Genomic DNA, 27,057 nt, shown 5'->3' with positions numbered 1-27,057 from the left:
GCTGGGACAAGTAGTTCTTGCCTAGCGCGTCTCTTCAAGCAGCCGCAGCGTGGGCGGGTTTGCAGAGCAGGGCGCTGATTGCCTGTCCGAGCCGTCAATCACGGCTGGCCCGTCCCCATGACAACCGCGCGCTGCCGGGGACGCGCCGGGCCGGGGCCGAGTTCAGGGTTCCCGCGCAGGTAGGGGACAAAGGGCACGGAGGGGACCCGGCCTGTGGCAGGGGCAGCGCTGAAAGGTGCCCGACCCCCGAGCACCGGGCAGCAGCCGGCAGGGCACATCCGCTGGTGCGGCCCAGCCGCCCCTTCCCGCGGCTCGGCCAGCGGGCCCTAGGTGGCGCCTTCCCCGCTGCCCTGAGGGGAGCTGGGGCTGCGAGCGCTGCCAGGCCCGCATAGACCCCGGCTGCTGCAAACTCCGCAAACCCGCACCCTACACGGGATCTTGCACAGCGACCCAGCTCACAGTTCATAGATGAGATGGTCATTTTTCTTACCTCTGTTTAAAGAAGTCTTATCTAATGTAAATTTTTACAATATAGCATTTCTGTTTCAAAAGTCCCGACAGTGCAGCACATGTTACTGTTTGGATCCTGGCAGCACCATGTTATGACATTTTCTATGTCATACTTAGTAACTTTTTAAGTACCAACCAAATTGTTACAATATTTTAATGACCTTAACCAGCTGTACTGGCTCAAACCAGAAGTTCTGTCTGAGTAAGATAATAGCAAAACCATATTTCCACTTTTTCCACCCTTTTTGTTTTTGTTTTTTTTTTTATTTGTGGTTCAATTTCTACAGCCAGATGTATTGTCATTATTTTTAGTAGCGCTCAATTTTTCATCTGTCAGTGTGGCCTGTTACATTGTGAAATTGTGTTCTTCTGGCAGCTGTCCTGTCCACAGGCAGTATATTTTCAAATTCACACGCTTATTGTGCAATGAAACACTTCTGCAGTCCTGTTGTTTGTTCCCAGTTGTTTGTTCCACATCCACAAGCTCATGTGATGCCAGCTCGATCTTGTGTTAGGACCATGAATCAGCATCTCCTGGTCACTTTCTCTGTCTCTCTCGTGATTTCGCTGACTTCTATCACACCATTTTCAGGCTAAAAACAATCCTAGTTTATTCCCAGTACAAAATATGTTCTATGTCTTCAGTCATCCTTGTTATACCTTTTTCAATTTTAATCTAATTCGCTTCAAGTAAAAGAAGGGAGACAATCAGAACACAGTATTAGCCAACATTCTAATGAAGTTTTCCATTTTGTTCTCTTATGGCTTTCTTATTAATTCTTAACCTAATTTTACACATTTTGTACTTACCATCCCAGGTACTGTAACTACACTTACTGGTGTCTATCAAATAACAAAATCAACATTGGGTTCAAGTAAGCCTGATTTAATGAAAAGTTGTAAGTGCAAAACCAGGTACATTCAAATTGAATTATTTATATGCTGAAATGATTTGGCAGTTGCCAAAACTTCAGCTTTACTCCCTACAACTTATACAGTGAAGCTGTGTAAGTTCAAATATGCACAAGACTATTAATGATTTTTAATAATTTTGTATTATTTCCTCTTTGTGTAGAGCAAAATAGAACAAATTTAATTAAAGGCAGCATTGCATGTGAATTTCTGGAGAGACAAAGTTATTTTCAAAATTATATTTTTAACAGGTTCCTAAATGTTTGCCAACAGAAATGTGGTTTTTAGCTTGTTAGTGATGCAACAAAAAAAGCAATTAGCACAGGGTTTTGATCCTTTTGTAAAATGGACTAGTGCTTTTGTAAAATGGACATGCATCCAATTCTTCTGTCATTCCAAATTATAGTAAATTATAGTTCTGAAATAGTAATGCACACAAACTTGACCTTAAATCATTCAATTAGGCAACTAATGAATCATTCTGTGTCCTAAAATCAGGCAGCATCTTTTGCAGAACTGATAGCTAATTAGTTTTTGCCTTTTGCAGAACCTAGCAACTTCACGGATTTGTTTTTAGCTGTAAATGTTTCAGTACATTAAATGATTAGGAGAACACTCTGATCTTATTTTTTCCTCTTAAGCCTAATGTTCAAAATATTAGAGCCATCTGTAAACAATCTAGACTATTAAATGTCAAACAAAGTTGTCAAATATTTACCCAGACTTTAGCAATTATATAATGTAAGTGCTCCACTGAAAAACTGCTGAAAAACTAGACTGAACATAATTAATGAAACATAATATTACTTACTTTCTAAAAATAAAATACATGGCAATATTTATGACAATTGATTTTCAAAAGCTATATTTTTATATAGATTTTGCACTCTTAAAATTTTCAAATTATATTAATTTAAATGTTGTTTCCAACCTCTTCTAATTCATGGAATCATGAACTTTTATAAGCATAATGGAAAGGCATAATACATTTGTGTGTGCCTTGACCAGTCCTTTTTAAATAAGCAGTATAGAAATACCCCTAAGAGAATAGGAACTAACCATAGATTAAAAAATTAATTGTTTTGGTCACATTTTTAGACAGTCCACTAATATAAAATGATTTTTTTCATGGCTTTCTTGATAGCATTTAGTATTTTGTATAAAAACTTAGGGGAAAAAAACAAATCCCCAAACTAAGAGGTAACTACTGAAAATAGTAGCTTTTAACTTACATATTGGGACTTTTGTTCTATTATCCTTTTTTGGAAGAGGAGAGATAAAAGGCTTCTCCCCAATACATATTTGGAAGTTTGGTGTGTGTGTTTCCTGAAGGGAGCACCTGGAGGTTACCATATTCCTGTGTAAAAACCAACTTTGCATCAAGGCTGTGGGCCTGGTAATGCTTCCAGAGAAAGTTCTGGAAGCTCTGCCTTTGCTTTCCCTGCAGGCCTTCCCTGTTTCCTGAGCACTGCCACTCACATGGCCACAGGAGGAGGCAGGGGCAGGGTGATAGGGCTCTGGGGATGCTGCACAGGAGGATAAGCAGTCTGCAATTTCCTATCTGCTCTCTGGCTGGGAGGCCCTGAGCATGCCAGAGGGAAGCACCAGCAGTGCCACTGGCTGCTCTGCTCATCTGCAGCCCTTAAACAGGGCACTTCTGTATTAACAAATGCAAATGCATGCACCAGGCACTGACACCAGCTTCACCACCACGGCCCTGCTCTCTGTGCTGCTGCAACTACCTCTGTACCTCCTCCTTCCAGTGATGGAGGAGGAACTGAGTACTGGGACACCATTTTCAAGAGTTTTAACTGTTTTTATAGGAAAAACATGCTTGACATCCTTTGAAAGGAAAGGGATGTTTTCATTTGCGAGTTATTTTTCTAAACATAGGGTGTGACTTATGTCAGCCTTCTCAGTGTTTCCTCCATTCATGTGACTGAGAGATTAGGATACTCAGAGGAGCTCACTCAGAATTTCCAAACCATGCTTGTTGCAGTGCATAATTATGAAATGGTGAATTAAGGCATTGTGACTGGAATATATATGAGATGGTTTATATTGTTCTTCAACTAATTTCTACAACAGCTGCCCTCACCTCCTGGCGGGGATCCTGGAGGGCTGTCTCTTTTACACAGAAGCATAAATGTTCATTTCAAACTAGAATAGTCACAGAACTATTTAAAAAATTGGTCACAATTTTTATATGTAAAGTATGCAAGAAGCTAGATAAGAAACAGCTTTGCACAGCTTTCCTTTTTAAATAAGGAAAAATTAGTCTCTTTTGACCATCTGAGTTGATGTGCGCTCTCAGTGAGGTGGGCCTGAGCGTTTCAGAGCTATAAGCTAAGCACATTGTATAGACTCCTTTGAAAGATTATACATATCTATGAAAATATATTAAAAATATGTGTATATATATATATATATATATGAAAATATATTGCCTTACACAGAACTATGTTAACAGTGTTTCCTTGTACTCCTGTACTTGACAAAAATACTGTGAGAAGGAGGGAGAACAAAGTCCCAACTTTCTCCTTAGATTAATTATATTTAATTTTTGTGGGGGCAGAGGTGGGGGTTAAAAACATCATCCCACGCATAGCAAAAGTTTCAGAATTCTGAAACATTAATTTTCTTTGCATTGGTATCATCATTGCTTTTTGGAAGAAGCAGAAGATTAAATTGCTACTGTTCTTCAGACAGATTAATGAAGGGGACCTCATTTTCCATAATCAAGAAAGATTAAACAAAATACACTAACATTCCATGGATGCAGCCTGCCTCCTGTGATCTGCACGATCCAGTATGACACAGGAAAAAGTTTGAGGATTTATAGAGTATATTTTTCTACTGTGATTGCAGTGAAAAAGAAAAAGGCATAACTGTTATAAGAGTGTCAAACTGCTCACATTAAAGCAAACACTGAAACTTACCTTGAGTTCATGGGAGGCCAACATTTATCCCAAACCTCAGCTATTCCATCAGGCTATAATCCATGACCTGTATGTTGTCATCAGTGGCCATCTCCGTGCTAAAATTGAGATCAGAAGCTAAGATTATATGCTTGCTTCTGAAGTATTTGAGAACTGTGTTACAAAACAGTAAAGCACTGTTTCTCAGTCTGGGTATGCCACTGAAATTGCAAATGCACAGGCCACAGCATGTTTGTTTTAGGCTGTTCATAAGGAAACCGTCAAGATAGAACATTTATTTTATAAACTCACCTTTTCACCTTAAGCATCTTGACAGTAAATGTGCTGTTCATGTGCACAGGCAGACAGGCTGTAGCTCCTGTAAGAGATCACCAGAAATAGTTATGTCATGCCAGCGTTCCTGGAGGTGCCATCTCTTTCTGTCCTGTCTGCATCTACTTTCCTCTCATTAGTGGTAAAATTGTAATAGCAACCAAATACTGTAGGTGCTCTCTAGATATTTAAAAAATGGTTCCTCTCCCAGTCAGTTTACAGTCTTAAAAGTGTGAACATGGAGAGGGAGGATACAAGCAAATTGAGAGCCCCATTATCCTCATCCCATCTGAGCACCTCTGGCTCTTCAATAGTAACACCAAACAATTTTAACACTGCTAAGAGGATTTGGGCCAGCCTGATTTAGTTGTTCCATCGGCTGCTATGTGAGCACCTCCCACATGATGGTGCTGTCCAGCCCGAGCAGCGGGAGGCTGAACCGCGTTTCTTCTTGCCATGGAACTGAGTCTTTCCTGCCCTTCTGTTCTAATCCTCTCTCCAGATATTGGGATGAAGGAAGCAAATGAAACACAAGTAGCCTTCTATACAATATCATCTCCTGTTGTGTGGTTGCTACATTTAATCAGGCATACATCTTCTTCCCGAGTTTGTCCTCTGCAGAGCTGCACTGAAAAATAAACTGCAAATAGAAATGCTTTGTGCAGCTGGGTAATGGTTGACACTTACAAACATTGGGACAAACATTTATAACTGCTCTTCCCACTTTATCTCAGATCCTTAGCTTTCAGTAAGGGAAACCTCTATCCTCATTTAACCTGCTAGTATTTTGGACAATCTGTGTTCATTTTTGAACACCCTGGGCAAAAGAAGTTTTTCCATCTATTACACATGATATGAAAATACAGCTTATGATTTAAAACTATGAAACATACCTTTAACTGCATATGAAAATATTATTATAATGATAAGCTACATGAAGTCATGGACAAAATTTTCACTCATACATGGTGCATTCTGTTGTCTACTTAAAATTATTAATGATATTTATCTTTCTCTAGAGAAATCTGAAAAAAATGTCAAAAAGTGCCAAATCCAGCCAGACCACCTTGAAAGATTCAAAATCAGCAGCAAAGAAACAAAAAGGTAAAACAAAGCTAAGGAATCATGAAAAGGAAAAAGAAACACATCTTGGTAAGGTACAGCAAAAATGAAACAAGCAGCAATCTGGGCTCACATGAGATCTACCTTAATTATTTTGGCCCCATGCATTAAAAAAACATGAGATCAATTAGAATATGCTATTTTATATAAATAACTGAGAGAAGTAAAATTACTCATCATAGTTCTGTAACCAACACTGATAACATCATGTCCTTATATTTCAGGTAAACAAGATGAAGTTGATCTTTCTATGGCCAGTATAGGTAAGTGCTATGATGACTGAGCTTTCAAGCAGTAGTTCTGGAATACTCAAAGCAGTTTGAAGTTTCAGTGTTACTAATGCAGAGAATAAAGTGGTACTTAAAAAATGTACCACTTTAAAAATGTGCTTTCAGTGTTCCAGGAGATAGTTAGTAAGAGAGAATTGTACCTCCACCTACTGGCAAATAAGGTTAGAGCTCTAACAGCTAAACTGGTGCTGAAAGCAGGAAAACAACACAGGTGTAAGCAAACTCTGCCTGTGCAAGATTTAAACACCGTGCACACACTCCTTAGGCCTGCAAGTGTTCTTTCCTTCTTCCTTAGACTTTCTTGGTCTTTTATGGAGATCTCCTAGCACTAAGAGCTGCTGACTGTTACAAATCATACAGGTACAATTTACAAATAGAAAAACAATGTGAAGCCTATGATCAGATGTTACTCACTTTTTACTGGAAAAGAGCATTCAATAAAAATATTTCTAATGTAAGAACTCCAGTATCAGCTCCTTATATTATAGATTCTGTTAAAAATTATATTCTGCAATATAGAATTTTAATTCTTTAGACTGAAAGATATAATTTTAATTCTGATCATTTCTTTGTTTTTAGTTTGGGTTTATAGCAATAGGGTGTTGAAAAAAATGTACTTAGAGTATCTGTATTACTCTGTTTCCTCTTGTAGTGATGCCCATTGTATTCTTGCTTAACTTTAATGCATGCTTGTATTGTTTCATTTGGCAATGAAACCTACAGCTCTTTAAAAGGATTTTTTCAGCATTAGCATTTGTGCACAAGGCTTACACATGATTCAGCATTTAAAGAACAGCACCATAAAAGCTTATTTTAACAAACAATAATGTCTAAACCAAACATTACTCCTGGCTGGGATTTTTGAGGTCTGGTGTTACCAACAGTGCGTTTGGACCAGATGACTTGGAAGTCTTTGCAATCAACATCCCTATGATTCTGTATTTTTTGGAGGCATCCACACAGAAATCCTGGAAATCTCCAAGATATCAAAAAGGAAAATCATGCAATATTGATTACAGTTTGTGATGAGAGTGAACTAATGGCCTGTGCATGCTACAGATTGTATGTGCTATGAAATAAGTAGTGGACACTAAGTAATCCATACTTGGAACAGTGTAGCATGCACCAGAAACATCAGGCATGCCATTAATTTTAGTGATGACTGCGGCAGAGCAGATGCAGTGGAGTAGCAGCACTGAAAGATTTTAAAGGATAAATGTCAGATTCATCAAACATAATGTATTATGTGATAGGATTATGCAGAGATTAAGGAGGATTTACCATTTTGTGAGTCCTTGTTGGCTTAGATTAGAGATGACTTCTCAAAACATGCTGACACAGCTGGTCACAATCATCATTTGAGGTATGTCAACTTCTCTTCAAGGCATGCACAAAGAGGAAAAGCCCCACAGGTGCCGGGAATTAAGATAAAATACTAAGTGATTTAAACTAAGAGACTGAAACAAAGAGAGGAAGTATCACCTATTATCACAGCCAGCACATTTCAGTTCAGTAAAACAGTATACACATCCCTAGGTCTTTTAGTTTCCAGTTCACCAAAAATATGAACATCTCCTAACCTGCCCAGGCAAAAATGTAGTGGCCTTCATGAGGAATGCTCTTACTGGGCAGCTGAGACAGAGCATGAGTCTGCTAGCAGGGCAGTGCAGCAAAGGAGGAGTCTCAGGGGCAGGAATCTACTGGCTGGGCCTAGAGTGATCTTAGCCCCTTAGAGCTGCCATGCAGCTGAGACAGAAGATGTAAGGTGAGAAAGGCCAGCATTACACACATTGCCCTACTCACACACAGCTGGCACACACAGTGAGAAGCACTGCATGCTATCCCCAGACTGAGTGTTGGCAGAGCACAGCTGACAGGTCACCTAACTGCATCCAGCCTCCCCCAAACCTATGCAGATATCCATGCTAGCACAAAGATAAGAAATATCTTATTCTGAGTTAATATGAATGAACCTAACAGACATCGTGTGTGTAGAAAACAACATAACAACATTCTCCAGTAGAACTGAAAATAAATATCTGACTTTAATCTCAGTGAGCTTGCTTTAGTATCATTTGATTAGTGAGAAATAGTCTCTCCTGCACTCTGAACTCAGTGGGAGCAAGATCAAAGTCCAAAATCAGAAAAGCATCCTCACCTAGATTTGGCTTATATGGTGCTGCCCTATAAGGAAGGACCACAGGGTATTTATTCAAAGGCTTTCTTAAGTCAGGACCATGCAGTTTTGCCCTTAATATATTAAAACCAACCCCTTAAAGATTTTTCACTGAAGTTGTTAATTACCTGTTCATCAAAAGAAAAAAGCTCCCCATACCAGGGAAATCATATTCATTATGTGCAAAATGTTGGGTAGAGTATTTTCAAAGATTAATAAAGTAAATATAATTTGTATTTCACGCCTTCCAAAATACCAAAAACAAAGCCGAGAGATTCAAAGGCATAGGTGAGAGATTCAAAGGCATTACGCTAGAAACAGTAAAGACATAGACTTATCAAAGTATACATGCATGTTTAAACAACACTCATGTAATTTTGCTTTTTTTCAAAGGCCACCCAGAAATCTTTCCTTTGCTTTTGACTGAAAAGACCCAAGAAATTTTTAATTGCCGACCTGATGAAGATGTCACAGAAGAAAATAATTTCAAGTGTATTAAAAAAGAGGACATAATTCAAGACCTGAAAACAAGAGCTAAATCTTCTGATTTCCTCCCTTTCAAAAAAGTTATCCTAGTATGTAGCATATTTCATTCTCTCTTTAAGACTTATGCTCTCAGAGTGTCCATTCTTTTGGAGAGTGGGTCTCTTCTTGTTTGGCTCTGTGTAAACACACTGATGCTGTAATATCTGAGTGCTAGAGGTCATGGACAATTGTTGACTAAGTTTCTCATGGCTTGCCATGCATTTTTTTTTACTAGCTTCAGATTGAAAATGTGCTAAAAGTAACATCTATTAGTTTTGATTCTGTGAACTGACAGAGCTCCACACATTTGGCTTCCTCTAATTCATTGCCTATGTATTGAGAATCATTAAAACAGTTTATTTTCTGTTTAATTGTCTGTATAAAAGATTCGTTTTGTCCCAGACTTATTTTTATTACAAAATAAACCCCCATCTATTCATTTCAATTGACACATTAAATTCTCCACTAAGAATACAAAATTACCCTAACACACTAAATTTTCCAGTCACAACTTTATGTTTATTTTGAGTATTATTTGTTTTCAATTTTCCACTAATTTTTTTCATTAAAATAGGAATATCCAGGGGAAGAACTCTTGGTAGTTTTTGATCCAAGCTCACAGTATGGACAGAACTTTTATATTGTTGCTTCTGAAGAAGCCAAGGAAAACTTTCTAAAGGTAAAATCCAAGTATAACAGAGCATTGTTCTATCTATAAATATTTTAGAATCTAGTCTCAAACAAAGATGTCAAGAATAGTATTCTTAAGCACCCAGTATTTCTCTAATGGTTAAGCTGATAATGGAAAAATATGTGTATCACTGTAAAAATATATTTTATTCTGAGAAGGATTAAATTTAGTTTTTGCATTTTACTTCCGAGGGCCAGTAGAACCCCCACTGCTACATTTTTATCATAAGCATTCATTTTCTCTGCCAATAATCAGTTTTCTCAGACATAAAAGTAACAGAAAATAAACATATAGAGTGTTTTCAAAGAAGTATTATACTTATTTTTCATAATATCTATTAATATATTCTTCAAATCATGAAAATGTTCTTGAGTTCTAAATAGCTCCAGATGAATAGAACTTGTACATGCATCATAGGAGAATGTTTATAGAAAGATTATATAATTTTTGAATATGAGTTTGCCATCCAGCATCAGGGAATCAGGAGAAGAAAAAATTAAGAAAAGTAAAATGCAGTTCCAGGCTAGAGGGCCTAATGGAAAAAATCACTATAAATTCTTTTTATAAAAAATAATTTGCTTTCAAGACAACAGTCTCTCTTTAGTAGTTAAATATTAAATATTATAGGAAAACTCTAATGCACAAATGAACAGGACCTAAGCCAGCCCTGCCCAGGGGCACAGTATACCCAGACTCACTGCTCTGAGACAAAATAAAGAATGTGTGATTAAGACTGAATCCTGGGTTTCTAGTTAATACTTACATCTCTGTAAGTAATTTTTTGAAAAAGTACCATTTCTTACCATTTGATATCACAGTCTTTAGAAGCTGCAGAAGAAAAAGAAGAAACAGAAGAAGAAAACATAGAGGAAGCTCCAGAACCCCGCAAACCTTGGGTTTCCCTTGGCAGTGAAAAGGAAGTTGAAGAAGAATCTCTTATAGAAAGGGAGACAAAGGTCAGAATCAACAGATGTTAGTCAATGAAATAAATATAAAACCCCTATGTTTATTTTAAAAAAGCAACAAGTCAGGGAGTTGGAAGCTGCAATCCTAGTTTTTCTTGAGGTTTTTCAAGAAAACTAACAGAGAGCAATAGAGAAATATCTAAACTTTTAACAAAAGCTGAAAGTGCTGCAGAAACTTTTATTTTGAACTCTATTCTCTAAGTCTTGCAAATTAGGCATGTATCACCACCTTGGACATAACCACTTTTGAAGGTTTAAGGTCAGAAGTCCTGATCATCTTTGATCACTGGCAGCTCTGCCACTTTTTGCTCAATTTACCAAGTGGCCAGATGCCAATGGGAGTCATTGCTCTGTTTCCATGAAGCTCAGGGAACAGTTCTAGTATATGAATGGCATTTAAGTAACATGCAACAGTCTTTAAGTATCCATAGGTATTACAAGCTGACTTTACATATTTGATTAATTACATCTACAGATTATACATATATGTATATATATATATAGAGAGAGAGAGAGAGAGATTATATGTCCAAAAACTAGATCCACTCACAGCTGTCAGCTAATTGGTGATGTGTGGGGCATCTCCAAGTATCTAACTGTTTATGAGTGATTTTTACTCGGTACCTAAGTCCCTCTTCAGGGAAGACTGGCTAAGTTTTGATAGTTCTCAGCAACTGAACATCTTGCATACACCTAAAATAATGTCTGATTGCTCTAAAGCTATTTCACAGTCATTTAATTTAATACATGCACAGTCCAAGAATTCCATATTCTGCATTCTGCATTACTGGCAAGGTCCACTCACAAGTATTTTAGCTTACTTTCTTTTCCAATTCTGTGGGAGTTGCTGGGGAAAAGTACCTGGATATGAAACCAAGACAAAGCAATACCCCTCTACTGCCTGAAATCAAGTGCCTACTTCTCTTTGTGGGCAGAAGTCAAGACACATCCTTCTCAACATAAGGAAACACCTCTGAACTTCCACCAAAAGGGAAGAGCTGAAAATTAGCTCTTGGAAGCCTAATTCAGTATTATATAAGGCTTTCTGGAAATCAATTAATTAAATGTGCAGTTTTGATACCGGATGAATTAGAAAATGTAATTCTCTTGTCCTCCTAGCAGTAATCCAAAAATGCTACAACTTCTAGTTTTACAAATACAAACCTGTCTTCTATTACATATGTAGTTTATTTATAAGAGCACTTCAGAATTTCAAAATGCAGAAATATGAATAAACTCAGTGCAGAAATTGTTAAGGGAACTAATTCTACCATTATATGAATGCAGCCATTTTAAAGAATGAGCTTTCCAAAAGCTTTCTCTTGTCAGCTATGGAAATGTATCTTTTGCAGATTAAGTACAAGATCTCTCGAGTTCGCAGGCAGTTTGGTGCACCCATTACATTTACTGACAAGAATGCTGCAGATGACAAAGAGAGCTATGCTGAATGCACAGCCTATGAAGACAATACTTTCAGTATTAAACTGCTTGAAAGGGATGTGGGGGTGCAAATGGTTCCAAAACTAAGAGAAGCTACTACTCAGACAAAATGGTAAGCATGAGTAAACATTTATCAGCTGATTTATTAAGCTATGCACTGTTTCTTATCTCAACTAAAATTCTGGAGTTAGTTATAAACTGATTAATAGAAAAAAATTGGATGTTCTGTTTGCATCTTTTTTCTTAAATATTTTTTAAGTGTCTAGAAAAACTATATATTTTAATTTTACACATTACATAGGTTTGTGTCTTTGAAATGTTTTCTATACTTACATTCAAATTTACTCCAACTGGGTAGGACCTATCCAAAAAATGCATCCACGCAGTATTATCCAAGGCAGTTGTCAAATGAAGCAAAAGCAGAGAGTCTGTCATCTGGGAGGCTGAAAAAATTTCTTACAGCAGTACGTTTAAGGTAAAATTATTGCAGCAGTACATTTGAAGACTACCTGAAATAATACAGAACACAAGCAAGTACTCTTGTCTGAATGGATCATTAGTCTAGTCAAATACCAATTTTATTTTATGTTTCTATATACTTTTTTCCTTTTTTATTATTATAATATTAACAAACAATAACTTAATACTTCTTTATGTGAAAATAACCATGATGTCTATGCTATACAGATATGAATGTTGCTTTACATAGATATCAGAACTGCTAAAGTTAATAGTGATACATGTTTTCAAACAAACTGCAAAACTTCCCACTCATCAGATGGTTGTGCAGTGAGCAAAGGTGCTGTCCTACCCCTGTTATGCCCTTAGCCATGTCCCATTAAGTGGGACAAGCCCTACTTAATGACATGTTTTGCACAAAGAATTGGACAGTTGGTCTGTTCTTGGCCCACAAAGAATTAAGCTAAATTCTTGATACAGTAGCTATTTCTGTTTAAACAGAAGATTGTTTCCTTGCAGTGATACAGCACTGAGGAATTCACGCTTGATTTTTAAACTAATGTGACCATAATTTTGTGAAAAACAGAAGCTACCTCTTTACAGAAATATTTGTAATTCTACTACTGAGTAGTCACATCTGGATTATTGAAGTCTTAACTGTTCTTTTCACAAAACAGAGTGGAAATTGCACTGCAGCAAAATGAAATTATGAATGTTTTTTTTGATGACTGGAAGGCCCTCGCAGAAGACCAAGAAGAAGGCAAGCCAGATGTCTATTTTACAGAATACCAAACATTTACAGATGTGCAGTATCTCAAGAACAGAACCATTAGCTGTGTTTGCTGGCATCCAACCATTTATGGTAATGCAGTTATAGTACTGATCTATATGACAGCTATAAAATAGGCATCTTTCATAAAATCATCAACTTTTAAATTTAAAAAGAAATCAAAACTGATTTAGTATCCCTGTTTGTATTGCCAATTTGAGGCAAAATGAAAAATGAGACAAATTCTTTGTAGAATTCATATAGGCCATGCCACGTCCTTTACCCTAATGTACAAGTGGAGATTATAGGTAAGTGAAATTTCCCCCCGTGAGGCTCATTTGAGCAGGGTTGTGGTGCCAGACTCTTCAGATGGCCCTGCACAGCACTGTGCTTGTGCCCATGCCTGGCTCTCACAGCAGCTCATGCTGGTGAGCAATGTCACAGCCACAGTGGGACACGGCTCTGCCAGTGCCAGGGAGCATCACAAGACACACAAAATATCAACTCCTGCTCCCTGCTGTGCATTACTGCTCTGCACAGCCAGACCCAAAGGCACAGTTAAGTTCCATAAAAATGCCCCAGATCCCAGCATACTACTAGCCAACACTGCAGCCTGGATAAGAAAATGAATTGGGTTACAAAGATTTGTTTTCATGGTGGGTGGCCAGGTCTACATGTCTGTCACATCATTTCAGGTGCACTATTACATCATTGAGGAGCATGAGCAAAATAAGAGGAGTTTTATCCTGATGCATAGATTCTATGACTCATTTTAAAATAACCTAACGTTAAGTAACGAAAATAGTCTCCTCAAAGCTGATCTAAAAAAAAGAAATATACATGGTTGGTTTGTTTGGGGTTTCTTTCCTGCTTGGTGGGTTTTTTTCCCTGTATTCAGAAGGTATAAATATAAGTCATTTAGGATAATTATCAATGTGTTGAAACTTGAGTTGTCTCTTTTGAGAAAATTCATTTTCTCTTTTGATTAGGGATTATAGCACTGTCAGCAAGAGAGCAGCCTTCGTATGAAGAACAAGTTAACCCTTCTAATAAATCATTGCCACAGTCAGTTATACTTCTCTGGAGTATATTTGAACCTTCCTGCCTCCAGGTATTTAATCATGACTTTTAAATATGCCAAGTATTTAAATAACATGAGAACAAACAAATGGCGTGACTATTTCTCAACTATCTTGTTTTTCTTCTCTCTAGTTGGTGTTGAAGGCTCCTGAAGACATTTACTGCTTTCAGTTCAGTCCAAGCAATCCAAATTTCATTGCTGGTGGCTGTGTTGATGGACAGGTTTTTCAATCTTTAAAAATAAAATTGCATATTTCTGTATTTTCTTCCAGTATAAAAATAAGGGTGAAGAGATGTACTCAACATCCATAGTAACACAGTGACAGACAGAAAACAGATGGCACAGAGTCCTGAAGCTCTCCTATCCTGGACTGAAGCTATGTCTGGTTATTCCATAGCTGAGCCATTACCACACAATGCTTCTTTGTTGTACTGATAAATAGGTCAAGTCATAAAGACTTGTTTTTAGAGACATATGTAACCTTTCTTCTGATTGCATCAAGCTGAAGAGAAAATACTTTAAAGACTTCATAAATTCTAGTGCAGAAAGTGAATTTCTTCTGTTTCCCCAAACCTCCATGATTTGAAAAAAAAAGTGTATTAATGCACATTGTATTAATACACATATACAAATATAATTTGTAACATACTAATTTATCATTGTAGGTTGTATTGTGGGATATTTCTAAACACGAAGAAAGGCTGGAAAGCACAAAGCCTGTTGTTGAGGAAGTCACTGATTCTGCAGAGGGTGAGCCAAGTGCAGCAGTGGTGACTGAGGTAACTCTGGTGCTGATGGGTGGGTATGGTGCACAGGGGTTCCCCAGCAGTGAGCCCTGGCACACAGAACACCAGCTGGATCCTGGGCTGCATCCAAAGCAGTGTGGCCAGCAGGACAAGGGAAGGGATTCTGGCCCAAACTCTGCTCTGGTGAGATCCCACCCAGAGCACTGCATCCAGCTCTGGTGCCCCCAACACAAGGAGGACATGGAACTGTAGGAGCAAGTCCAGAGAAGGGCCACACAGTTGATAAGAGCACTGGAGCACCTCCTCTACAAAGACAAGCTGGGAAAGTTGGGGCTCTTCAGCCTGGAGAAGGTTGCATGAAGGGCTCACAACAACTTTCCAGGATCTGAAGGGAATCTAGAGGGAAGCCAGAGAAGGACTCTTGGCGTGCAACTGTAGTGACAGGACAATGAGTAATGGGTAAAAATTAAAAGAGAAGAAATTTAGGTTAGATATTCAGAAGAAATTGTTTGCTTTGTGAGGGTGGTGAGACACTGGGATAGGTTGCCCAGGGAGGCTGTGGATGCCCCAACCCTGACAGTGTTCAAAGCCAGGTTGGAAAAGGCCTTGAAAAACCTGGTCTAGTGGGATATGTCCCTGTTCATGGCTGGGGGCTAGGACTAGATGATCTTTAAGGTCCACTCCAACCCCTTAACATTCTGTGATTCTATGAAATCAAGATAACAGCTATTAATATGTTAAATGCTTCTGTTATAAGTATATTGCAGTGTATCTGTATGTCTGTGGAGAAAAAACAGGCAAGGGTATCCTGACTCAAAACAGGGTAGTAGATAATCTTTGCAATGAGACACTAGAAAGGAGAAGATGAGTTCATGGAATCAAACCTTTATCACAATTAACATGGTATAATTTCTACCTGATTAGTACAGCTTAAAAGGTTTACTGCATTTTGTGCAACTTATGTTTTAGTGAGTCTGTTCTTCAATGGGCACCAATATACCCTCCACTCTAACCTTAAAAAGCCTGTCAAACACAGATATTGTTTCTACTGAAAACAATACTGAAAGTATTCTAGATGTTTATGAACATAGAAAAGGTAGCTTGGAAGTTGAGAAAATGATTTCAGTAGAAAAAGACAGTAAGGAGGATAAGCAGAAGAAAGCCCCAAGAGGAGAGGAGACATTAATGATGTCTGCATATGTGTGGAGGCATGTTGGAAATCTTTTTAGAGCTTTATATCCAAAGGCCTTTTTTGAGACTTTCCTTTTTTTTTCCTCAAATGGAAGGTATTGGACCCCTAAAAAGTGCTATAAACTGATCTGAAATATATGAAAAAGCGTTAACAGAATGCAAAGTAACCTTTTATTCTTTGCTCTATTTTATTTTGAAAACGCACTAAGATATCTTTTCTTAAAACATTTCTAGCCATCACCTAAGAAGCAAGCCCAGTACAGTAGCACAGAGCCAACTCTAGTGAGAAACTGTGCAGCCTCTCCCACACCATATTGTCATACACAGCCAGTAACAGATGTACAATGGCTACCATGTAATGTTGAGGTGAGTTTAAAAATTCATTTCTCTTCTTTTTATTGCTTCTCTAATCTACTACCTCAGAATTCCTAATGTAAACTCAAGAGGAAATACTAAAGAGTTAAATATTTGTATTCATTATTTCTCACTGCATTTAGTAAATACTAATAATCTGGTGCCTCTTGTTGTGTTCATTGTGCTTTACAACTGTGCTGTGCTCTCAGTCTGATATGAATCTACTAATACTGGAAAAAATTTCCATAACTTTACAGACAAGCATAATTCAAAACTATAGTAAGCTTTCCATATTTAAAATGCATTGAATTTCTACTATGAGCAACCTAGCCTGTCACTAAGAATTCCAGGCAATAACTTCAATTACCTAAATATCTGGATACCCAAGAATGGCATTATTGTAGTCACCTTACTTTTTCCATTATAGTTTTAAAGCATCAAAGTGCTTATGGTCTATAGGAACACTGGGTACTGATTTACTATCAAAGTATTGCAAATGGTGCTAAATTCATTTGAAATGCAAATGTAGTCAAATGCAAATTAATGACAGTGGAAAGCCAAGAAGAAGAAGAAGACTGAAATCTTTAAAAGGTTTTGGAAATTATATATCAATACATTTTTGAAAAAAAATTTAAGACTTCACAGACACTACAATCCTTAGTGGCATTTCCAGAAAAGTGAGAAAAGGGGGACACACATATCATCAAATGTCAGCTGATCCCTCTGTTCGTTATTATTTTATACAGTAATAGTCATGGATACTAACTGGTACCAGATGTAAAGCATGAAGAAAGGGATTGGATAGCAGAACATTGTTGTGGTTTTTGTTGTTTGGGTGGGGTTTTTTAGTCAAACTTTAGGCTCAGAAGGCTGTTTTTGTCTTCATCTGGGATAACAGATACAGGAGACCCATGCTTAATAAATAACACTGACAAAGGAGTCACTTTGCCAGTATTTAGCAACATTACTGGGACATACTTTTGTTATATAAACATGGAATATGTGTCAGCCTTTGCACAACACAGCAGCTTTTATGGCACAGTTCCTGAAATCAGCAGTTTTATAATTACATATTAATGAAAAAGTATTCTAAGTTATATCCAGAATCTAATTCAGCTTTGCCTGCCTGCATTACTACCATTGTGATTCCAGATAGACAAACTGATTTTTAAGCCTAATTTGGTTTAAAAAAAAAGCCGAAATTTTGCTACATACTTGGTAAGTACAATTTTTCCCAAATTATGTTTGGTTTTATATACTGGAAGGTAGATTTGATTAGCCTATAATCCCTTGTTACCTCTGACACCTTTCATTTATTTTCCTGGGTAATTAAAATTCATTTGCTATAAACCAATAACTACTTGGTAAATGATAAATAGTATAAAACTTGCAGAACCCCACACACAAAAACTAAACTATTAATAATTAACATTTGAGGGCACCACTACAATCCCACAGTGAGGTCTAGCCAAGTGATAATTTAAGATAGATGACCCATGGTATAAACTTGGCAAAGACACATCACTCCCACTACACTGAACTGTTGGAGATAAATTTCTCAATTACTGGCTCTTTGGTTAAACTGCATAATAGAAGTTACAAACATGGCAAATTAAAGAGGTAAGTATTTATCCTGCTAAGTTCATTTAGAATTTTAGGTGTGAAGCAAGCAAAGCTGGTATCAGTTCACTTGAAGTATATTTGTAAAATACCTTGACTTTATAACTGCAAATTAATGAGCCCTGATTTCCAAACCTTAGCCAAGCAGAAACAGTGACTTAATTTCTAGTAGCCTGTTTTATGTGTTGAAGTACTTTCATATAAGAGTGTGATTTTTGTCTTTCATCATCTTCTTCCCCTGTAATAATTATTACCGTTATTTTCAGGAAAACCAAAAGGGTGGAACTTCTGAAAATAAAGATGAAAAAAAACTGCAGCTTGTAACCTGCTCCCCTGATTGGTATGTACAATACATACTCTACAAGAAATCTTCCAGTTTCCTTTGAAAAGCTTTATGAGGCATAATCCATAATTTAACTGGCACATTTCTTGATTCCTATCAGCAAATCCTGAGTGGCTGAAATTCTGTATGCAGAAGACAAGCACTTTGCATTCTTGCCCAGTTAAACCCTTTACAGTAAAGGCATTAAGAGTTTATTAACTGAAAACCCTTGCATATATATGCTTATATTGTGTGTACCCCCTTCAGAAGAGTGTTGATCACACACATTAGCCTGGAAAGCCACATCCCCACACTTATATTTGTTTGTATGACATGCACAACAAGCAGTTAAAAGACTCCAAGGCTTATTTCTACAGAAATACTTAAATTATATATCAATTTGGAGACTTAGCTAGCAGAATTACTCTTTGTGAATCTCCTCTTTTGTGGACAAAATAGTCATGATAGTTATATTATTATTCTGTATGAAAGACTAGCAAGGGAGGCAGAATGCAAAAAGTGGAAATAAATGTTTACCTTTCATGATGTCAGAAGGCTTAAGGCTTCAAGGCTGCATGGGTGGGCTCAATCATATATTTGTTAGTTACATCAAAGGGAGTGTCAGGGAGAGAGCAAAATTTTATAATGATGCTAAGTTATTTTTCCTAATCAAATAACAGAGAAGACTTTGAAGAATTAAATGAGAAGCAAGATTACAAATGCAGTTCTTAATAAGTTTGCAGTGTAATATAAGTAATACACATAAAAGAAATTATTTTAACTACTCACACACCAGGATTCCAAATTGAAGGTATTTGAAGTTAGGAACAGGGAAGTCACTGGAATGTCATAGTTGAAGAGCACATGTCCCTGAGCAACTCCTGTTAGAAAAGGGAAAGAGATATCAGCAATGAGGAAAGTTTCATTGGCTATATCAAAGCTGTGAGTGAATGTCCAGAGTAGAACAAAAGGAACAATCAGAGGGCTGAAGAGTCCTATGAGATGACAAATATGAGTGGGACCATTTGCCTTGAACATCAGCAAATTAATTGGTACTCAAAAACTGGTACTGAACTTCAGTTTGAGTTACTAAATTACCTGCTACAGCCTTCAGGAATTTCACCCAGGCAGTGCCAGTAAGTTCACCCAATAACTGTCCATAAGCAAACTGTATGAATACTAACTAACTGCTTTGGTATAATTAACTGATGAATGTGGGAAAGAAGAAATATATTTCATCATTTGCAAAAGAAGCAATTAATTATCTAGCCTTCGTCTGACTTTCAGTCTCTACTGTTATATAAGGCTTGAAGATAATAGGTTAAAAAAACCTCGAGCTTTAAAATGTAAGGAAAATTGCATGTAGCTGCAAACCAAAACACTCTAAAATATACATTATACAATTATTTTGCAGCTCAATATTATTTTGGGATATTCCATCCACGGAACGTCGTGAAGAATTTTTATCTGCGAAAATAAAGGAGGAGAAAAGATCTCAGATGCCCCCTGGTGCATATGATGACACTGATGAGGATTTAGATCTCTCCTGGAAACCTCTCATAAAGGTAGTGTCCACAAATACAAAACACAGGGATTGAGCCAAACTGTAGATATGGCCAGAACTCCATAGGAACATATTTTGCTTCCCAACTCTATTTTTTCCAGCAAATTGTGACTTCCTTGTGATTTTCTTTCTGATTATGAAATTAAATACTTCAACATTCCTTTGAAACTTCAATAAAATACATTTGGAAAAGCTAATTCATGAGAAACAGCATGACTGCTTCTAAAAAACTGCAGTAGGTGCAAAAGTAGTTGTGTAAATACTGTAAATTCCTGTCAACCTTTTCAGATGCTCTACTGTCTGTTTCAGTGGGTTCCAAATAGTGCAACCATGGTCATGATCAGCAGAACCATAATTACCAACAAACCAACATTCAGTCTCATAAAAACAGTCATAGCAGGTTGTGGAAGTAAAAAGTGAGGATGGAAACAATGTTAGGTAAGAAAAAGAAGTTATAATTTTAGACATGCTGATCTGTGCTGCTCAGAATACCTGCAGCTGATACAGTTTTTGAACAAGCAGAAAGTTGGGTTGTTTGGGCTTTTTTGCTAGAAAAAAGCAAAATTCTTACAGGAAGGAGGTAACACAAACACCATTTTTTCCATGTTTGTACGTGAGGCAGCAAATACTGATTGTGGAGTATTACAAACACACTGCAAAGTTCTGTTCCATTACAGCAGAAAGTAATTTAGACTTGTACCTCAAAGATGTGACAAAATGGTTTAGCAAATGCACTTCTTCCTGAGCAGATCAATCTGCGTGAAAGGGATAACGACACAGAGTATGGTCCCACGAGAATCAGTTTCAGGAAACTGCAGTATCGTTTCAAACCCCCAGGTAACATTTTTATTACACCTAACAGAGAAAAGTGTTTTTAATAAGCTTGTATTTCAGTATAGACATAATTAAAGCTGAGCAACAAAATACTGTATAGCTAAACACATTTGGAGAAGATTTCTTAAGTATAGTGGTATTCAGTGTGTCACCTACTTGTACTGACTACGAAGATATGTACATGTAAAAATCCAAAGTGAGCAATTCCATATACACAGTGACTCTATCCAGCTTCACTTAAAAGCCTATGCAAATCCCTCACCCAATCTCTTTATCCCTGAAACAATACGTCCTTTTCAGCCATTACAGAAACCTATTTTTAGAAACATAATCCATTCCCTGGAGCAGAGATGTTAGCTCCTGGCTGTGGCAGCTATGGGTGATGAGTAAGGGCAGCTCCCACAGAGACACTGGTGCTGTGTAAAACTGGCACAGAACAGGATGGTGCAACACCCTGAGCATTGCCTGGGTATAAGAAGCACTGACTTCAGAGTTGCAGCAATGGGGAGACTCCACCAGGAAACAGTAAACCTACAGAACTGCTGCTTTACTCTGCAGTCTTTCTTCATATCTCTTCTTGAAATTCCCCTTATCCACAAACTACCTTTCCAGTGTGTAACAAAAAGATGCCACTGTCATTTCCCAGGGAGGGTAAGACCTCGGAGCGCACTAAGAGGATCTGCCAAAGAGAGCACATGTGCAGAGATGAGTGTTTCTTCAAGCAGAAATCTGGAACTGCTAGAGAATATATCCACAGACTTTTTTGTTGGAAAAGAAGTAAGTGAAAATAATGTATTATCAATGAAAATATTAATCCAAGATGTCTGAAAGACTGAAGAGTTAAATAACAGAGTTTTCACAAATGTATGGACTTGCATGTTTTCTTCAGGTATAACTAAAAGGATGTCTCTGAACATGCCACCTTTTACTTCCACTTTATACATTATTAATATTATATTATTAATTAATACATTATTAATACTGTTAGCTACATGCTTAAAAATAATAAATCTCCAATATTCAGTAGATTATGAACCCTTACTTTAAGAGCAGAATTAGAAGACATTTCCAAAATATGTTGAGCTTAACCACCTATTAGGATCCAAAGAGTATTTCCTTATTCCAGAACACATAAGATTAGTAATTTTTATAGTGTCTCCCCACATGTCATGTGAAAACATTTATTCTACAGTTTGCTCCCCAACTTAATTTCCCATTTGGAAATTCCAACTATTCATAACCTGCTACCTACCCTATGCTACTAAAATTCATGGGGTTTTCCCAGTTCTGAGTTCACATGGAAATGAAAATTAGACTCCTTTTTGCTTCCAGTCAGCTTTTCCCCAAATACTGGAGCAAAGTATGAACTACCAAAAGCAAACACCTGATTCTGCAGAAAGGACCGCCTACATTCATCACGGCAAGTAAAGCTGTTTTGGCAATACATAACTGAAAAATGGTGATGCAAAACTATATTGTGTTTTCAGTCACTGGCTGAAATTCAGGTTCTCATTTACTCAGATCATATTTAATGATGGTGATGCCTTTCCCTGGTATTAAAAGTGGAGAGCCAGACAAGGTTAAGGGATAAGGGGTTTTTACCTCAGTATGTAATAAGGTTCATTACTGGTGCACCACTTTGCCAAGGTGGGATATGACCCAATGCACACACACAACAGATCTTGTATACAATTTATAGACCTTCCAAATTAGCTTATCCCCAATGGGAGGCCTGGATGAATGGCATGAGATTCCCCCACCTCATGGGAATTCTCCCTGGATGGGCCAAATCTCCAGTTTACAGGATATGTTCTAGACAGGACCTTGGTTTCCCAGGATAGTGTAGGGTTTTCCAGCCTCCTACTACAAGGCCTTTAGGATGTTTGCTCTCCTGGCCTAACAGAACACTAGGACTGTGCTAAATTATTAGACTTAAGGAATTACAAGTCTGCATGCTAAGAATACTGAAGATACATAAAAGTTATATAAAAAGTATATAAAAGAAAAAGCAAAAAATCATCTTGGCATCAATGTTTATAATTAAGAAAAGTCTCAGCTTAAAAACAAGTCACTTTGAAATAAGCCACCAAGCTCTAACATTAGCATTTGCTTGATTTTTTGACATTACAGGATGGAGAAGTTGTTTATTCTGAATGGAAAAAGAAAATTGATGCTAATACAGCAAAACCAGTTAGTAAGTTCAAGCTTCTCAATATTTGTTTAAGCCTTAATATATTACTAACTTGAAAATATTTGTGTCTATACTTCATCTTTTTAAGGTTCTTGCTCATAGCTCTAATAGTCTCTCTCACTGATAACACCTGGATTTAACAGTACACCCTCAAAAGTGCAAGCACTTTAGCTGGCATGAGAAAATAGTACCAAGATATTGGCACAAATCATGGAAGTAACTAGATTTGTGGCAAATGCAATTCCTGTACCTTGTGAGTTAAAAAAAAAAAAGAGGCTGATATCTGCCAGGGCTGTGGTAGGTCCTGCACTCTTGTTTCTTGATCCCTAAGGCACTAGTAACAAGCAACTGCCTTTTTCCTCCAATAGGTCAGAAGCACTCCCAGAAATACTCCCTCCACACCGAAACTATCAACACTCTCCAGAAATCTCCATTTTTTAAAGACATCTTTCTAAGCATTGGAGGCCAGAGGTTTGCCATTTGGAAAGAAGGAGTTACAGTAAGTTACTTTAACACAGCTGTAACTTTTGTGATAGGTGTACAAGAGTATAGTCCTGCTATAACAGGCTCAGAGACTGTATTTTCAGAAACATGTAAGTCATGAAGCTTCATATCTTCAAACAGATATAAAAGAAGCTTTCCATCTTCACATCAGAAAACTATTTTAGATAGAGCTCAGTAGACTTGCCTTTTACAGAAAAAGTGAAGTGACTTTCTTAAATTCCAACCTTGTAAAAGGCATAGCTTACCAACTATTAATTTCTTCTGCTAGGGAAATGCCTGCTGAACAAATCTGAAGAAGTTGTATTTTAGGACAAGGTTATTTCAGCACATGAAAACAAAGAAACATGGGGGTTTTTAAAGGGTCTCATGCAGGAGCCCAGGTTACCTGCACCTGAAAAAATCTCTGGACCACAGGTTTTAACAGCAGACAGACAGATTACCTGAAGAGACTGGAAGTGAGATACCAGGGTTTTTATTTCCTCACAATCCTTTATATCTGCAGCAGGTAGCAGGAATTTTGCCATTGATATAATTTTTGTAATGGGACCATTTAAATGGTGAGCATTTTCCAAGACAGAAGATCTGAAATAGTGACTTGATAGTACTGTTTAATTGTCTGGTCTATCTTTTGTCTTACAAAAAAAATTAAGAATGGACCAATCCTTCAGTCAAGCTGCTCTGCAGGAAGATACACTGCAGGACAATGGTCCTTAACAAGACCAGGAGTTTTCTTCCTTGGCAGAGACAATGGAAGTATAGATATTTGGGACTTACTGAAGAAAACTCATGAGCCATCTCATTTCCAGAACATCTCCAAATCAATCATCACTTGCATCAGCCCCTCCATTGCCTCAGGTATGTGGGTGGTGATTGTGCTTTATTGTGCTGCACTGTTTGCAAAATGGCTCATGACTCTGAATTACACAAATCTTACTACAAATGATCTTATATAAGTGCATACTTCCACAAATTAAATACTGTACCTACAAAAATGGATACTTCAGTTCTAAGTGTACTATCATGGCATAAAGGCAACTAAAAATATTTCATTTTTTAAAAAATTATTTTAAAAGAAAAACTTGAAAGGTATTAATGAAATAACAGAGCAAGAAGGTTGGTTTTTTTGCTGCAATGAACAACAAACTAAAAAGACCAGAAAAAAAACAAGAACTGTCCATAGCTTGTCTTTGGGTGGAGGTTCACGTTGCTGTTGGAATTTGGATTGTTTATACTTTTTTTGTCAAATATCTTTCAGCAGAGCAGCATTTTCTGGCTGTTTCTGACAATCTTGGAGTTCTGCACATTTTGGAAATCTGTCAAACATTATGTCAACCTCCAAGTAATGAGGTTAGTAAGAATTTTTATTAAATCTCTTTGACACATTATCCTGAAAACTCCAAAACAGAAATAAGCCTGCATCTTCAGATAATGGCAATTAATTTGAGATCAGTACATCCATATTCTCCAAAGATCACCTGTAGACAAGCTGGCTTTGTACAGAGCTTAGATAAGAGTCAGCTAAAGGAAATCTCAGTGATAGGTGGCAGAATTCCACTGTTCCAACCTGGCTACATGAAAACACAATTAAGAGGCCAGCATTTTTGTCACATCCATAAAATGACACCTTTCATGCAGTAAAACAATGCTTTAGAGTGCATAGCAATGTATATATACTGAATTCCTTTTTTCTTTACACCTTCTTGTCCACATTTGTGTTAACTTTTTTTTCCTTATAATTTGGACATTCAATTTACATATCTTTATATCTGGTTCTGGTTCAGTGAAAGCACATTTTGAAAGCTGTTACTAACATTCCCACTCATTCACGCTCTTGAAATAAGGACCATCTGTACCAAAAGGCCATGGGAACAATGCAAGCAGTTTTAATTTCCCTTTTTTTTCTACATAGTTTTCAGTTTTTCTTTTCCTCCACCTCCCAGACAAAGATCCAGCTAGTGTGTCAGTCTAGCAGTCTTGCCTCCTGCCTAGCCTGTTACTCTTACACCACAAAACCATCTTCCCATTCTCCTGCAGTGTAATGTTTATGCAGGCTCTTAAATAGTTTATAAACATCCCATAAAGGTTTGCCATGCACAGAGATGCAGTAGGCAGCAATAAAACATCTCATCAGCAGCTTCATTTTAGTAAAAACAACTTCTCCAAAGCAAGGCAGGAGCTGAGTGATCTGAGGAAACACATTGCTTCTGCACAGATTACCTGTGCTTTGGAACCAAACTCTTTAGGGTGCAGCATTATCAACCAAAGAACAGCCACTAATATTTAGATTTTGTTCATTGTAACTGAAGTATTCACTGAAAAACACTAGGCTGTTGAAGAGACTAATAAAGAGTAAACCACAGAATCCCAGATAAAATAAATGCAAAACGTACTACCAAAGTATGGTAGTTGATGGTTTCTTTGTGCGTGAAGTTCGTCACATCTTTGTATTGTTTTTCTGCAAACTACTGGCATAAATAGATATATCTCTATTTCCAATTTGGATAAAATATGAATACCATTCAGATCATCAGCAAGACATCTGTGTCTTTCAGCACGTAGTGACCTTTGTTTGTCACTGTGTTTACAGCAGGCCAAAGTACTCGATTACTTCAAAAGAGAAGTCAAATATCTGAAGCACTGTGAAGAGGAGTTTGAAGAGTATCAAAAGTTTCAAGCCAAAACAGAAATGAAATTGAACTGGAGACAGAGAGACAGAAAACAGTATGTTACATTTGGAATTAAAATGTTCTATATTTCTTTTTATCTTTAAAATGCACCTGTATTGCTAGACAGGATTTTCCACAAAAAATCAGGATGGGCATAATCAGAATTGTTTAGCAGCTCTTTATTTCATATCTATGGTTCTTAAGAATGGAAAAGATGGTCCCATTTCATGTGGTGCATTTCTTGCTCAAATGAACGCCCCTGCAAGAGCATTAGAGCCTATGGACATTTAACAACTATACATTTGCTTTTCATTTTACACCAGTTGCTTGGTCAAAGAATTACATTTTGTCAACTTCCCTATAAACTTCCCTACTGCTCCTTCAAGCAAGGATGGATTCCAGCCTTCCCTTCTTTACATACAAATTTTGCTTATCCATTTTTTGGTAAATGGTTTAATACTAAATAACTAAACTGTCATAATAACTAAACTGCCATTTCTCTGGTTGATTGATGTAGCCCATGGTGATGCCTATTTTCATTAATTTGTGACAGCACTGGCACAATCCACTGGAAAGCAATGGGGTCACATACAGTTTCAAAGCTTAACAGTGCATTATTGCCTGGTTTGTTTCTTTGCTTTCAGATTATGACTACAGAAAAGAGAAGAAGAGATGGAGAATCAAGAAAATGCACATTATACTGTGTTTCTAGAGCTGGAGAAGCAGATAGTAATGGATTTAGAAACAAGAAATACTTTCCTCACTGGATGCTTAGAGCCCATTATCCCCCTTAAAACCAGCAAGCTTCTTATTGAAAGACCTCTATTTCAGCAGAATGTGTTTAGCTTTGGAAATAAAGAATCTTGCAGCAAGA

The 27,057-nt window shown here is 37.2% G+C and overlaps 1 protein-coding gene across 2 annotated transcripts; it reads left to right on the top strand.

Moving 5' to 3' along the window:
* Window positions 1-144: 144 nt before the first annotated feature.
* Window positions 145-27,057, top strand: DNAI3 (dynein axonemal intermediate chain 3). Of its 2 annotated transcripts, none has more exons than XM_064719682.1 (23): window positions 145-179; window positions 5,693-5,777; window positions 6,020-6,058; window positions 8,655-8,836; window positions 9,361-9,465; window positions 10,296-10,433; window positions 11,795-11,994; window positions 12,241-12,357; window positions 13,019-13,203; window positions 14,100-14,221; window positions 14,323-14,412; window positions 14,857-14,970; window positions 16,363-16,494; window positions 18,369-18,442; window positions 19,839-19,989; window positions 20,738-20,825; window positions 21,469-21,599; window positions 22,953-23,016; window positions 23,382-23,512; window positions 24,168-24,372; window positions 24,776-24,864; window positions 26,105-26,238; window positions 26,828-27,057. In XM_064719682.1, exons 2-23 carry the CDS (start codon window positions 5,708-5,710, stop codon window positions 26,832-26,834), a joined length of 2,568 nt encoding a protein of 855 aa, XP_064575752.1. In that variant the 5' UTR covers window positions 145-179; window positions 5,693-5,707; the 3' UTR covers window positions 26,835-27,057. The 2 variants fall into 2 exon arrangements, with proteins under 2 accessions (XP_064575752.1, XP_064575750.1); XM_064719680.1 differs by having other exon boundaries at window positions 24,773-24,864.

The sequence above is a fragment of the Zonotrichia leucophrys genome, chromosome 8, assembly GCF_028769735.1.
Source record: "Zonotrichia leucophrys gambelii isolate GWCS_2022_RI chromosome 8, RI_Zleu_2.0, whole genome shotgun sequence".
NCBI classification, from domain to species: Eukaryota; Metazoa; Chordata; class Aves; order Passeriformes; family Passerellidae; genus Zonotrichia; species Zonotrichia leucophrys.
This window is presented reverse-complemented; position numbering and strand designations above follow the sequence as displayed.

What these genes read in the sequence shown, in the direction of transcription:
- DNAI3 (XM_064719680.1), top strand. Translation starts at nt 5,708, where the DNA reads ATGTCAAAAAGTGCCAAATCCAGCCAGACCACCTTGAAAGATTCAAAA. An exon ending in CCTGGAAACCTCTCATAAAG is followed by an intron (nt 19,990 to 20,737) that starts GTAGTGTCCACA and finishes CTTCCTGAGCAG; the next exon opens with ATCAATCTGCGTGAAAGGGA. An exon ending in CAGCCCCTCCATTGCCTCAG is followed by an intron (nt 24,373 to 24,772) that starts GTATGTGGGTGG and finishes AATATCTTTCAG; the next exon opens with CAGAGCAGCATTTTCTGGCT.